Genomic DNA, 14,053 nt, shown 5'->3' with positions numbered 1-14,053 from the left:
CATCTGCTACACGAATATTCAAACCATCCATCTGCAGAACAAACTGGGCATCAAAATTTGTTACAAAGTACAGCAACCCAAGTAGCTCTGACCCTGGATGATGTGCTGGTCTGAGACTGGTACAAAAAAAAAATAAACAAACATAGAAGGGGATTTCCCTTCATGCCCTACCAGCTGTAGGTCGACCTAATCACTTGGATGAAAACCCCCAAATTAGGAGCCACTGATGTTATCATAGCTTATCAAAAAAAGGAAATGTTTTAGAAGCCCTCACTTTCAAACGTGTAACCTATCACAATGTGCTTCTCCGATAGTATTTGCACCTGTTTCAGCCAACTTTTGATTGGATTTTCCCATTTGTGCCAAAAGGTGATGTGTTTTATTTCAATTAACTCCATGTGCCTCGTTCGCACGCCCGACTCATCGACGGCGTGCCATGTTCGCATATTGTATTTTGTTCAAATGCTCAAACCCTCCCAAATGGTCAATTATTTGCGAAATGCCACAGTCCAATGAAAGCTTCACTCGCAATTATACACTCCTCACGGATAACTTGTCTTTCATGATGATTGAACAGCAGTGTTCCATTGAGGTTTTTTTTTTTTTATAAAGAAAATCAAAGCAAATGTTTGTTGACTATCAGTGTTGATCTTGATACCCTGATCATCACGCGTTTGCCCACAGGAACATTTTCCATGCCATTTATTAGAAATAGAAATATCTCTTGCGATTACTTGCATACGCCAAAGAAGTCGAAAAAAAAACATACATTCCAAATCAAGATTCTGTTGACGATATCATATGTCATTCAGCGCTAAAATGTTAATTTAATTTAAGAAGACACTGAATTAAATTTTCACTTAGACTAAACATAACTTAGCGTGTTTCCATGCAATGTCTTCTGTTGCTCTAATAACAATCATAATAATAACATGGATAAAATATAATAAGATATATGACACATTAGATATTCTTATGGCCACATAAGTGATGATTAGGGTATCATAAGTCAACACAAGTCAACATGCACGTGCCTAATTAATTCACTGTTAAGTTAAAGTATAGACAACTTTGGAGTTCCGCGTCCGGCACACTGTGTGTATCACAGATGTCAAAGTATTGAGATCGCCTAAGCAAAAAAGTTTTTCACAGTTTCCTTACATGAATAAAGGATTTTTGGTTTGTGATTCTTATTCTAACAAGCAAGACTATGTTTCACAGAATGAAGATCTGCTACAGTTTAGAAAGTTGTCTTCGTTATGACGAGTGACAAGAACAACGTTGACAATATTAACCTTTTTATCAACGCTATACAACATTTATCTTAATTGCTTTTATATGAATACTTTATGCAGAAAGGATTAAAAGCCAAAGTCAAGAGTGAAGATCAATGAATTTCATTAAAATTCAAATGAAGGGCAAAGTATATCACTGGAGGCCTGCTGCACATAAGTGATGGTGAGACAGTGAAATGGCTATGGTTTCGGTTCCTTATGTTTGTCCGTCTGTCTGTTTGTCTGTTTTATCTGTCTGTCTTTTTGTCCGTTTGCTTGTTTGTCTGTCTGCCTGTCTATTTATGTACAAGATAACTCAAGAACAGATGAACATATTTCACTAAACTTGAAAGTTGTGTTTATAATGAGGTAAGAGAAATTATGAAATTTGGTGTCATGATGTCAAAGGTCAGAGGTCACAGGGATCATAAAGGACATGAAATAAACTTCATCTGCGAACGGTTCTAAAATTCATTGGATTTTTCTAAACTTGCAGGGTGTGATTGTGTAATGAAGTACGAAAAAAAAAGCGAAATGGCGGAGAGAAAAGAAAATATTGTTGTTTTTCTTTATTTTATCACCTTAAACATGTAAAGTGCAATTCAACACCTTGCTCAAATTGATTTTGATATAAGGAGCAAAATATATAGGCCCAAATATATCTAAGGAGTTATGGAATTTTAAAGTTTCTATTTTTTCATGAATCCTGATTAAAAATCTATCAGCAGACATGGTAGAAGTGATGATGTCACCACCGCAGAAGTCTGTGGTTGAACTGTACAGAAATCTCCCCCATTTTTACCTCCGCCAATGAAGTAATGTTTTTGCCGGCTTTGGTTAACTTTGTGGTATGTGTACGTGTATATCTATCTGCCTATATGTTTGCAAAGTAACTCAAAAAAAAGTTACGAACGGATTTGTTTGAAACATTCAGGAAAAGTTGATAATGACACAAGGAACAGATTCACTTAATAGATTTTGGTAGTGATCCGGATAACCGTCTGGATCCCGGATACAGTAATTTTTTCATTTTTTGGAGGATTATCAAAGGCAAACAGGGCAGCAAACGCGGGAGTTCAAGCTGATAATAATAATAATAATAATAATAATAATAATGATAATAATAATAATGATAATAATAATGATAATGATGATAATTCTTTAATAATGATAATAATAATAATAATAATAATAATAATAATAATAATATCTTGTTATCCAGAAATTCCTCTCAGTGTTGACACCGTAATACCTGACGCTCCTGCCATTATGATAGGGCCTACCCAAGCATTGCAACGTACCCTACCCATGCACCTGGGCCGAAAGAGACATGGTAGGTAAACAAATCTTGTCCACGGACGTAAATACTGGACTGGATTCGAACTCGGCCCTCCAATTGAAAGTCAAGAGTCTTATCCACTATACCACAGCTCCCCAAGAGGTTGTGATAGCTCAATGTTCAACAACGGAATTTAATTTGAATGATATGTGTAAAAACAAGTAAAAACTTGGAGAGATGTGAAGGCACGACTTCATCATTCTCTCTTTTTTGAGCGTATCTAAATAAGAACATACTTAAGAAATGTTTCAAATTTCCGTATTCTTATTCATGTCTTGTTTTGATGAAATCTATAACATCATACTGATCTGATTTTATACTTTTATTGCAATCAATCTGAATATGAGGCATAATTGCACTTGAATTCATATTTGGGCGTGCTCAGATAGATCGACGTAATCAAATTTCGAAAAGCGAAATAATAATATGTGCATTTTTTTCTACAGATTTAGTTAATATTTCCTTTACATCACACTAATATTTACTTGAAACAAAAACGTCTATTCATTAAAGGATAAGGTAACGCGTAACACTAATAAATCATTGCAAGATAATTGTTTGGTATGGAAGAGTGTAAACAAAGTTGGGTAACAATATGATACTGTGAAGATAATGTATTTTGAAAACACTTGAAAGTGTAAATGAGAAGACCACGCGTGTCATAGAATTTTTCAGTTAACTCAAATAATAATGTAGTGTAAATGAGAAGACAACGCGTGTCATAGAATTGTTCAGTTAACTCAAATAATAACAATAAAAAAAAAATCTCTGATAAAGGAGGAACGAAAGGAGAGGGAGAAAAGCAAACAAACCCCGGACAAAAAAAAAAAACAACCCCACAAACGATGATGAAATTTCAAGGAAGTAAGGTAAAAGGGGAGGCGCATTTGAGTTGTTCTTTCCTTTGTAGCCCCCCCCCCCCCCCGTGAACATAACAAATCAAAACAAAACAAAACAAAAGTGCGTAAGTACAAATTGAACGAAAGCCAGATTTAGATGAGCGCTCCATTGATTTGGTTTCAACCAATCAGAGCACGAGGATTTTGAGTGAAGGTGGAGATCATGCAAAACCACGCCCAATCGTTTTGTTATAAATCTTGTGAACTTGCAGTGTCGTTTCATCAGTCAGCTGGACGGTAAGCAGAATTACAACCAACTCCTTCAACTGTCAACCTTGCAACTTCTTCCACTGACAGCCTTTCATCAACTTAACGACTAATTCACCATGGAGAAATCAGGATCACAGGTAAGCTCTCTTGACTGACTTGTAACATCATAGAAATAATTCTACAGGATTATTCTCATCATTCTTATCATATTAGGCATTGAATTTACTTAACTTGTGTGTCCTAATTGGATCCAAAATTATTTGTCAAGTTATTACACAAACTTTTTCGTATGAACTCAGTGCAGTGCGGCCTCATTACGATCTTGCAAAGAATTTACCACACTCCCCCCAATACAATCACCAACAATAGACATTGTTCCTCGCAACTGTTAAATGAAGACAAAATGAAGTGACAGATATACCGCTGCATCAATAACAGTAACAGATTACGACAAGATCGGCAATGCTCTTGTAAATTCATCTCAGATCTTTTGGCTTTCAGTGCGCGTTAGTTCACTCCTGTTCACCAATTTTCACACCCCAACACCCAATGCCCTCTTTTTTTTGCCTACCTTTAGTACGACAGCTCTTCGGCTCTGCCAGCGTACGCCAGGATGGAGGCAGATACGGCGCCACCAAAAGCCTCGCGTTTCGCCTCGTGGAGGATCCCCTGTACCGCTGTACTCATCACAGTTCTACTTGTAGCCGGTGCCATCACAATCACTGCAGTGGTCCACAAGGGGAGTCCTAATTGTCCGCAACCAACTAACTATGGTCGCCCGCACGATCAGATCCTTGATCATGATGCAGTGAGTACATCGTTTGCATACATAGATACTATAATGATTATATGTATATAGAATCATATGTCAAGTATATCGTAATTCTCTTTAATTCTCTGCTTCTATATGCGTACTGGCTATATAGATGACAGCCTTTCTATTAATATAGCAACTTTACTGCTCTGCTGAGGATAAAATACGACTGATTACATGATAATTTAATCATTCACGTCACTCATGTCTTTGCGTTATTATGTTTAATAAGGGCTTCTTTTTAAGTTTTGCACGTGGTTTACTCGGTGGAGTGGTTTACTCGCGGAATAGACATATTCAGATGGACAGATAGATAGATAGCTAGAAAAAACGATTGATAATCAGCTCATTTACGAGAAATTACAAATACTTTCAAGAAGAGATATTTTTGGCGCTTGAGCCTGTAATAGTGTCATTTTTATTGAATTACATTTTCAAGAATGTCGTAACATCCAATTAGCTTTTCAATTATCACGCATATCATTTCACTCCTTCTTTAAGGCCTTCATAGATTAAAGAATTCTCATTTGAAAATTATCATATTAATTGATCGCATGAAAATTAAAAATATTAATTACGATATTACAAGCGAGGTTTGACGGAGAGTTAAAAGCTAAAAAAAATAGACATAAGTTATGCAAGACTGTAATGATTATGCTTTCTCTCGTTTAAAAAGAATATCTGGCATGAAATTAACCCTAAAATCAATTCATAAACTATATTCTTATCTTATAGCTCCATTTATTTATTTCCATGTTGACGTGACTAATAGGATTGTAATAGAAAACTTGTTAAAGATCTTTCTATAGATTTCTACTACACGTTTAATTCGTGCTTCTGAGTCTTCTATACATGGAGCACGTACTGCATCTGCTCCTGCGTTTCACATTAGACTGCCTTTGAAAAGTGTCCACATAATGTTTGCTGAACCTGCCAATATCATGACCAAACATGAGTCGCCACACCATAATATAGTTTGTGTAACCGACTAGCTCATACAAATTGCCATAGAGTCAAGGACGTGTTAACTGATCAATTGATTTGCAGGCTAGGAACCTAGAGCTGAGGGGAGGAAACGGAATGACTGCCTCAGAAACCATGAGCTACAACAGCGCCCTCAACACTGTTCTCATCAACGCTCCTGGTAACTTCAGCGGCAGCTCGCCAGCCACGATCGCCATCGACTTCGATCGGGTGAGTTTGATTTCGTGCTGCTTCCTTTTTGTTTTCAAATGATTTTTTTTCCATGACATACTGTGATTACATGACAAGCAGGAAATGTGCGATACGATAAGTTGAAAATATCCACTTTGTAAGATTGTGTTTCTGCACTGACGCTCGTAACATAATTGTATCATCGTATCATTATCATAAGTGCATGAAAGGGATGAATACTACAGTGAGCCCCCATCCAGAAAAACAATGATTTAGAACAAAAATTCCATGAGAAAGAATATGTGATTTTTGTTGTTGTTTGTGTGTAGGTAAATGTGTGTGTGTGTGGGGGGGGGGCTGCGGGCAGGGGTCAAAGTTCCATATAACCAGGGGCGTCACCAGCTTTTTTTCAAGAGGGGTGCGTTTTGACACTAAATGTTTACGAGATTTTTTGGACAGACATTTGGAACATAGGAAGCTCTCAATCCCTAGATTTTTACTGTTTTTTGAGGGAAACCAAGCGGGGAAAGGGCACCGGCGTAGATAGGATTTAATCTTGGGGGGGGGGGGGGTAGTATGCGAGGGAGCGAGCAAGGGTGGGGGGAGGGTGTGGAAGTGCCGGAGGGGGTTGTACCCCCTATAAATGGATTATGGAATGACGGTGTGAAACGACAAATTACTGGCAGCGATATCAGGAGAATGGCATAACGGCTACATGCGAGCGAGCGGAGCGAGCGAACTTGAAAATTTTGACATTATGCCGTTTGTAGCCATATTTTTTTGCTTTGGAAATTAAGGGGGGGGCACACCGGGCGCAACTGCTGGCAATTACTGGCAGCAACATCAGGTGAATGGCATAATAATCAAATGCGAGCGAGCAAAGAGAGCGAGCTTGGAAATTTTGACATTTTACAGTCCAAAAACTGCCATTTGGAGCCATATTTTTTCGCTTTGGAAATAAAGGAGAGGTGGGGGCGCAACGGGCGCAACTACCGGTAATTACTGGCAGCAACATCAGGAGAATTGCATATCAATTAAATGCGAGCGAGCGAGCGAGCGAGCGAGCTTGACAATTTTGACATTTTACAGTTAAAAAAAACTGCCGTTTGTAGCCATATTTTTTTTGCTTTGGAAATTAAGGGGGGGGGGCACACCGGGCGCAACTGCTGGCAATTACTGGCAGCAACATCAGGTGAATGGCATAACAAATAAATGCGAGCGAGCGAAGAGAGCGAGCTTGGAAATTTTGACATTTTACAGTCCAAAAACTGCTATTTGGAGCCATATTTTTTCGCTTTGGAAATAAAGGAGGGGTGGGGGCGCAACGGGCGCAACTGCCCGTAATTACTGGCAGCAACATCAGGAGAATTGCATAACAATTATTAAATGCAAGCGAGCGAGCGAGCTTGAAAATTTTGACATTTTACAGTCCAAAACTGTTTGTAGCCATATTTTTGTAGCCATATTTTTTTTTTCTTTTTGCTTTGGAAATTAAGGGGGGGGGCGCACCGGGCGCAACTGCTGGCAATTACTGGCAGCAACATCAGGTGAAAGGCATAACAATTAAATGCGAGCGAGCGAGCGAGCGAGCTTGAAAATTTTGACATCATACAGTAAAAAACAAACAAACTGCCGTTTGTAGCTATATTTCTTCGCTTTAGAATTTAAGGGGGCGCATCGGGCGCAACTGCTGGCAAATACCGGCAGCAATATAAGGAGAGCATAATGATTACATTCGAGCGAGCGGAACGAGCGAGCTTGAAAATTTTACATTTTACAGTCCAAAAACTGCCGTTTGTAGCCATATTTTTTAGCTTTGGAAATTAAGGGGGAGGGGCACCGGGAGGAACTGCTGGCAATTACTGGCAGCAACATCAGGTGAATTGCATAACGATTAAATGCGAGTGAGCGAAGAGAGCGAGCTTGAAAATTTTTGCATTTTACAGTCCAAAAACTGCCGTTCTTAGCCATATTTTTTCACTTTGGAAATTAAGGGGGGCGCACCGGGCGCAACTGCAGGCAATTACTGGCAGCAACATCAGAAGAATGGCATAAAGATTAAATGCGAGCGAACGGAGCGAGCGAGCTTGAAAATTTTGACATTTTACAGTCCCCAAACTGCCGTTTGTAGCTATATTTTTTCGCTTTGGAAATTGAGGGGGGGGGGGCGGCGCACCAGGCGCAACTGCCGGCAATTCCTGGCAGCAACTTCAGGAGAATGGCATTACGACTTAATGCGAGCTTGAAAATTTTGACATTTTGCTGTCCAAAAACTGCCATTTGAAGCTATATTATTATTTTTTTTCGCTTTGGAAATTAAAGGGGGGGGAGCCCGGTGCGCCCCTCCCCCTGGATCCGCCACTGGTAGTCAAGGGTGTGGGTTTATGTTCATGAGGTGGCGTCGAAGTGACCAAGCGGGGAAAGGATGTCCAAAATCTGCACTTTAGAGCATCCCCTAAACTATTGTTCGTGTTTGTTTGTGTGTGTGTATATGGAAAAGTTAGGAATTAGCCCAGGTCAAGTCTTTTTATTGGCAATGCAAGATATTTTTATATAGACTAGTATGTAAAGCAACACTGCAAAATCAATGATCTAGCTTTGATATAACGAAGGTACAAAGGTGTACATTCTATACATCACATTGCGCAACATTGTAGCGACTCTTCGTTCGGATGTACTGAGTACACTGCGCACATCCTGCTTATGATTATGCAGAATGCCAACCAGGAATCACGCTGAATCACAATGTTTTGTCGGGTCCGGGCTTTTTGAACAATGTTTCACACTATATACCTATTTAATTATGGTTAAAAGAAATCATAGAAAATGTTATTTCTTGATCACCCTTTCATTCAAAAGCAGTTTACTAACACTTGAACTACTATTTTGGTAAGTCTTTTTTTTTAAACCAGCGGATTGGGAGGGGGGCGCACCCCCCCCCCCCCCCCTCCGTAGTTACGCCACTGCTTTTGGGTGAAATAATTGGACAGATTTCTTGAATTCTAACAAAAAAGCAAGAAAATCTTTTCATCGCGGGAATTATGATTATGTGGGGTGGGGCAATTGGTGCGCTTGCCTTCCAATATTTTTATGGGGGCAACATTTTTGTTTTCTTTCAAAAGCAAGAAAATCTTACTTCGGGAATTATTGATTATGGGGGGCAAAATTAAAATATGCTTGCCCCTCCAATATTTTTATGGGGGTAACTTTTTGTTTTTCTGTCAAAAAAAAAATAAGAAAATCTTCTCGTCTCTGGAATTATGGGGGGGGGGGGGAGGGGGTGGGCAAAATGATATGCTTCCCCCTCAATTTTTTTTCCATTTTTTTTTTAATGAGGCTAAGGCTCGTTCTAGGGCTGGCAATATGGATTGGTCAGAAGTAACGTACATAGACCCTACATACTTGTATATATAAGTAGCTCACGTACATGCAAACGTGTATAAGTGCTCCGTATCGTACGGATGTACAGTACGGTCGATAAATAGTATAACACTGTAGAATACAGTGCTGCAGAACCAAGGGTGCGAATTGTTTTTGCCGACGATTTTTTTTTTGTGCGTGTGTGTGTGTGTGTGTGTGTGTCCCTGGTGGAAAATATTAAAAAAAAGAAAAAGAAAAGAGTAATTACTAGTATTTAGCGTCGTCCGGCGTTGAGGTCGCTCGCAGACTGTTTTTTTTTTTTTTTTTTTTTTTTAAGGATCTGAAGGGGGGTGCGTTCGCACCCAACGCACCCCCCCCTGGTGACGCCCATGATAACCCCTCCTCCCCTCCCCTTCGCTTATACGAGAAGAATCTTGGGAAGTTCTCTTAAATATATATATCCAATATGTAATAATAAGTTGTTGCAAACCTTGTAATCGAGGTTTGATAGCCAAAATGATTGATCATAAATAGCTGTGAATAAAGATTATAAATCTGTGTGAGTGAAATACTTTCATGACGATATTAAACGAAATAAAGTATAATTCAGTGTGGTTAATATGTCTGATACACTCCATGGGTACACTTCAATCGCTTTTCTTTCTGTCGTATTCTACATGCTACTCAGTTTTCATATCCTCTTTTATCTTGTATTGTTTTAATATAATATTCTTTCCGCAGAATGTGGTGTTCATCAATGTTCACGATCAGAACTCGTGCGTGGGTTTCGCCCTGGGAGATGAAATGGCGGAGGACACGAAAAACCTCATTAGGAGCAATGATCACAATCAGGTATGCAAATTCGTGCAGTTGTGTGTGTGTAGGTGTGTGTGTGTAAACCCACTGGAGAGCCTCTAGGGCATAATTCACGTGATTACGGGAAATGCCGGTGGTTGTCGTGGGAGGTGTTCTTGTCCCTCAAACTGTCTCTGCGTCTACTCTCATTGTTTATAACAATTAAGAACTAATTAGCATCAACTTCAGATCAGTTGAAAAAGGAATTCTTATAGGACCTTTTATGTTTGATCTACAGGATAATCTGAAATATATATTTTCATGTGTATTTTTGTGTGCTTAGCAACGCACCCTTACTCATTGCACATGGGGATTTGAAAAGTTAACACAGATTGAAAATTTTTATTTGCAATTTTGTAAAGGTCTTCTTGGTGTTCATAGGAAGACCCCTAACTGTATAGTTCATGGTGAATTGGGGAGATATAAATTAGAGTATATTGTTGCAAAATTGAAAATGTGTATTTGAAATTTTGTAAAGGTCTTCTTGGTGTTCATAGGAAGACCCCTAACTGTATAGTTTATGGCGAATTGGGGAGATATAAATTAGAGTATATTGTTGCAAGTCGTATGCTTATGTTTTGGTATAGGATAGTTCATGGAAAGCAAGGTAAACTGGCTAGCATAATATATTCGTTTTATTTTTCTCTTTTTGAAACTTGTACTTACATCCTGCCATGGCTTGGGAAGATTAAAAGTATTTTTGATAGTCATAGGATTTTCATACATTTGGGATAACCAAGCACAAGATATGGAGTTTTCTGTGTTTAAGAAAATTGTGTCGCAGAGGTTGAATGATACACGCCAACAAGTTTGGCATAACGAAATAAATGTGAATTCTCAATGTATTGTGTATCGAATATATAAGCAAAAGCTAGTGTTTGAAGATTATATGGTGCACCTTAAAGGACAAGTCCACCTTCATATACATGTGGATTGAGTGAATGCAGCAATATTAGTAAAACACATCAGTGAAAGTTTGAGGAAAATCGGACAATCCGTTTAAAAGTTATGAATTTTTAAAGTATCTGGGTAGTCACTGCTGGATGAGAAGACTACTACAGTGTGTGATGTCATATGCGTACAACCATATAAAGAAAATAAAAAGAGAATTTCACAAAACTTTACTTTTTGAATAAAGTGCACATTTCTTCGACTTGTTACTGACATATGTTAAGAGTAATATTATTCCCCCTGCCTTCTGAAAGAGAGAAGTCAAGTGTTCTTTTGTTATACGAGAAAAGTGAAAATATGTTGAATTTTCTTTATTCTTTCTTTATATCGTTGTGCTCATGTGACATCACAAGCAATAGTAGTCTTTTCATCCAGCCATGACTGAGCAGAAATTTCAAAAATGCATAACTTTTTAACAGATTGTCCAATTTTGCTCAAACTCTCACTGATGTGTTCTACTAATATTGCTGCATTCAATCAACCCACACGTCTATGAAGGTGAACTTGTCCTTTAATCCATGTGATAGGATTTTTTTTTTTTTTTTTTTTTTTGTAGATTTCGATGTTTAAATAATAAGCTTCCTATAGTGACTGGAAGGTATGCAAATATTCCTCGAGAGGATCGAATATGTGAATGTTGCACCCTGAATCAGATCGGGGATGAATTTCATTACTTGTTTCAGTGTCCAATATTTGAAAATGATCGTAAACAAGCCATGAAGAATTTTTTTTTTTGGAAACGACCTAATGTATATAAAATGGATCTTTTACTTAACCACTCTACGCAAACAGTGATGTTGAAATTAGTAAAGTTTTGTAAGGTAATTGTAGATCATTTTGATAAACTTTGAAAAGATTTGCTTGTGTGTGATTATGAGTACTTATACATTAACCCTGTTAGAGGGTGATGATTGTTTAGCTTACATGTATTGCAGGCACAGTGCCTGTTATAGAAAGTAGATAGTCTGATGTATTCGTATATTCATCTCTATTCCATGTACATGTATATATCTTCATTGCATGTTTAGACTGTCATGTAGATTGTTATTCTTGCCAGTTTGTATCTTACATGTATTTATTTTTACTCACATACCCCAGAAGGGTGATTGAGTTAATAAACTACTACTACTACTACTACTACTACTACTACTACATGTTGTGTGCTTCTAATTTTGTTTTTCCACATAATATGTTTTTTTATATGAATTGATTGCCCAGGAAAGTTTGAATTTTTCCTTAATTGCATTGACCATTTTTGTTTCTTCAGGTCATAGACTTGGTCTCGGACAAGGCAGGAACCGGAAACTACCGAGTTGCTGGAACGATCCCGGATGGTTACCTCCAGACCGTCAACGGACCTGTCATCCGCGGGATGTGCAGCGGTCGATCCTCTCTGTGGTTGGAGGTGGAAACGGATGAAGAGATGTCCGGGAGGCAGGAGAGAGGAAGATTCTGTGCTTACGTTTGCGCGTATGTGAATGGTTTCAGAGTGTGCTATCGGAGGTGCTGGTAGAGGTATAGCACCTTCAGTTGAGACATTTCTCTTCGATAGAAATCCCTATTCTAAGAAATACACAGGTATTGCTAATTATTTTTAATCTAAGCCAAACAATAGATAATTATAATCATTTTCCCTTTTTTATATCGAAAAGGAAAATTAACGTAGATTTGTTTGTAGGAAAGTCGTTGAAATCAAAGGCTTGAAGCGTTCTTCAAGTGAAGTGCATTTCGTAAGTTCCTGGGATATATATACAGCCAAATGACATTTCAAGATTGGTCAGTATATAGCTTGTGTGACACAATCATTTTATTTCAAGCCATATTCAAAAACACGATTTACCGAAACTGTTTAACATTTCAACTGAATTCTACTATATAATCAACTCACAGTAGTCTAGTTAGTGCCAATGAGCTAACTCGTTATATTTCTGTTTTCTTGCTGAAATTAACCAGAACATGGGGTAATTTGTGACACGGATTATACCTCCCCTTCCCACCCTCTAAGAAAATGAGATTGAAGTGTCTCGAATAAATGTGCAATGACTAGTATCTAAAGTGCCGCAATGTTATGTTGCATGTTGGTATGTTATGTTGCATGTTGGTATGTTATCCGTCATTCTTATCCGTGATAACTGCACATGAAGGGCATTGCCGGTATTTGAGAACAAACCCGTTTATCTTAACTATATACACATTTATTGGTATTAGATAGATTATAAATGAAACCATATACGGAAAATAGGCCTCTTAATAATTTTCACCAATTTATGATTTGAAACGTTTACAAAGGGATTTGTAATTTGCAATAATGGCACTGCTATAGAATTGTAGCTTTTCAGGCATTATACCATCGTGACATGCATAAAGCCTTTTTCCCTCTCTACCCTACTAGCTTCCACAGGGTTTTAGTAAAAAAATAAATAAATATAGAAACATATACGCATATACACTTCCTTATCAACATTCGGTTGTCTAAGATTCTTTCCCTCCATTCTGCTTGGCTAAATGATATGTATACGTAGATAGGTTTCCTGGGCTGCCACGTGTTCAAGCATCCGCTTGTAGTGGCAGTCCTTCTTCTGCATGATTTCTTGGGTAATTATTTTCAAATTTGGTAATACAATATATTTTGGTAATGGAATCAATGTACACATTTATTTGTTTTTCTCCATTGAATCATTGTAATCTATATAGTGATGTTAGTTATTTAAAGTATGAGTGAAATAAATCATAATTCATGTGTGAAATTATGTTGAAGAAAAAATAAATCAAAACAAAACAAATATATGGTGATTTTGAAGTTTGCAGTACATCATGTGAGTAGTCCTGAAATGAACTGTCCTCTAGAGAGAAAAGATGGGAAATGTGAAAAGTCAAGTGTAAAGGAGAGGGAGTAGAGACTTCTTGTGTTGCGAATCGGTGTGATATGAAGGTGGAAAGCCATATGGATGGTCCTGATATGACTTGCAATTAATAGTTATGAGGAGGAGGAGGAATCACCGAGTAGAGTCTCTGATATGAACCGTTTGATTAACCCTTTCTGTGCCGATAAGACTAATGTGCACAAATTTCACACATAAACCTATGGAAGGTAATGAAAGTGGCATGCAAAGGGTTAATTCTCTTGCTATCATGTGCAGTCATGAGATGGACAGGTGACGGTGTGGAGAACCCTGAAAAGCGACTGTTGGGTTTT

At 38.0% G+C, this 14,053-nt stretch overlaps 1 protein-coding gene across 1 annotated transcript; it reads left to right on the top strand.

Moving 5' to 3' along the window:
* The first annotated feature begins 3,733 nt into the window (after nucleotides 1-3,733).
* LOC139743606 (uncharacterized) lies at nucleotides 3,734-13,058 on the top strand. Its single transcript, XM_071654082.1, has 5 exons — nucleotides 3,734-3,859; nucleotides 4,300-4,530; nucleotides 5,584-5,730; nucleotides 9,793-9,903; nucleotides 12,125-13,058. The coding sequence occupies exons 1-5, from the start codon at nucleotides 3,839-3,841 to the stop codon at nucleotides 12,368-12,370; spliced, it is 756 nt and encodes a 251-aa protein (XP_071510183.1). The 5' UTR covers nucleotides 3,734-3,838; the 3' UTR covers nucleotides 12,371-13,058.
* Nucleotides 13,059-14,053: the final 995 nt, after the last annotated feature.

The sequence above is a fragment of the Diadema antillarum genome, unplaced genomic scaffold (genome assembly GCF_040938485.1).
Source record: "Diadema antillarum isolate AM-2024a unplaced genomic scaffold, OU_Dant_1.0 seq00001098_RagTag, whole genome shotgun sequence".
NCBI classification, from domain to species: domain Eukaryota; kingdom Metazoa; phylum Echinodermata; class Echinoidea; order Diadematoida; family Diadematidae; genus Diadema; species Diadema antillarum.
Note: the sequence above shows the minus strand (reverse complement) of the source record. Positions and strands in the feature narration are given on the sequence as shown.